The sequence below is a fragment of the Arachis stenosperma genome, chromosome 5, assembly GCF_014773155.1.
Source record: "Arachis stenosperma cultivar V10309 chromosome 5, arast.V10309.gnm1.PFL2, whole genome shotgun sequence".
NCBI lineage: Eukaryota > Viridiplantae > Streptophyta > Magnoliopsida > Fabales > Fabaceae > Arachis > Arachis stenosperma.
The window spans coordinates 121,885,405-121,886,561 of NC_080381.1; the positions used below are offsets into that span (position 1 = coordinate 121,885,405).

General features: G+C 44.4%; 1 protein-coding gene across 1 annotated transcript; it reads left to right on the top strand.

Moving 5' to 3' along the window:
* The first annotated feature begins 329 nt into the window (after nucleotides 1-329).
* Nucleotides 330-776, top strand: LOC130981282 (uncharacterized). The gene has a single exon (XM_057904883.1). It carries the CDS (start codon nucleotides 330-332, stop codon nucleotides 774-776), a length of 447 nt encoding a protein of 148 aa, XP_057760866.1.
* The last annotated feature ends 381 nt before the right edge of the window (nucleotides 777-1,157 follow it).

The window sequence follows — 1,157 nt, forward strand, 5'->3', positions numbered from 1 at the left end:
CTCCAGAGTGCGAAGAAGCATTCCAGGAGTTCAAAAGGTTTTTAAGCTAGCCTCCTATTCTGACCCGACCTAAAGTTGGGAAAGAACTCGTCCTGTATTTGTCCGTAGCTAACAAAGCTGTAGCATCAGCTCTAATACGGGAAGACAAAGTTGAGCAGCATCCTGTATACTTCACCAGCAAAATTCTACAAGGCCCTGAATTAAGGTATCAAAAATTGGAGAAGTTTGCGTATGCCTTAATAGTAGCCTCTCGAAGGCTACGGCCTTATTTTCAAGCTCACACAATAAGAGTTCGAACGAACTAATCCATAAAACAAATCCTCCAGAAGATGGATATTGCGGGTAGAATGGTTCAATGGGCCATAGAGCTATCCGAGTTCGACCTTAAGTACGAAACTTGGACGGCAATCAAAGCTCAATGCCTCACCGACTTTGTGGCAGAATATACAGGAGATCAAGAGGAAGCTTCCACTACATGGGAGCCATACGTATATGGATCCTCCAACAAAGTTGGAAGTGGTGTAGGCATAATCTTAGTCAACCAAGAGGGAACTCAAGTAGAAGTCTCCCTCAAATTTGAATTCCCAGCCTCCAACAATCAAGCAGAATATGAAGCCTTGATTGTAGGGTTAAAACTGGCAGAAGAGGTCGGCGCAACCAAAGTAGTTGTGTTCTGCAACTCTCAGGTGGTGACTTCACAAATCAATGGAGAGTACCAGGCGAAAGACCCTAACATGAAAAGGTACTTAGACAAAACCTTGGAGTATCTTGGGTGATTTGCCGAAACCGAGGTCAAACACATAATCCGGGATCTTAACAGCAGAGTGGACGCCCTCTCCAAACTAGCAAGTACCAAGCCAGGAGGGAATAATAGAAGCCTGATCCAAGAAACCCTCCAAGAACCCTCTATCACAAAAACAGAGGCCAGACAAGACATCCTCGAAGTATCTGGATTAGACCTCGGATGGATGAACCCACTAATCGAATACATGAAGTTCGACATCCTACCCAAAAAGGAAAAAGAGGCCAAGAAAATCCAAAGGGAAGCACAGAACTATACCTTGGTGGAAAATGTTCTCTATAAAAGGGGAATATCGACACCATTATTGAAGTGCGTCCCGACCTCAAAAACAACCGACGTACTTGAGGAAGTCCAC

Excerpts from the sequence above, each read along its gene's own strand:
- LOC130981282 (XM_057904883.1), top strand. The coding sequence starts at position 330 with ATGGATATTGCGGGTAGAATGGTTCAATGGGCCATAGAGCTATCCGAG.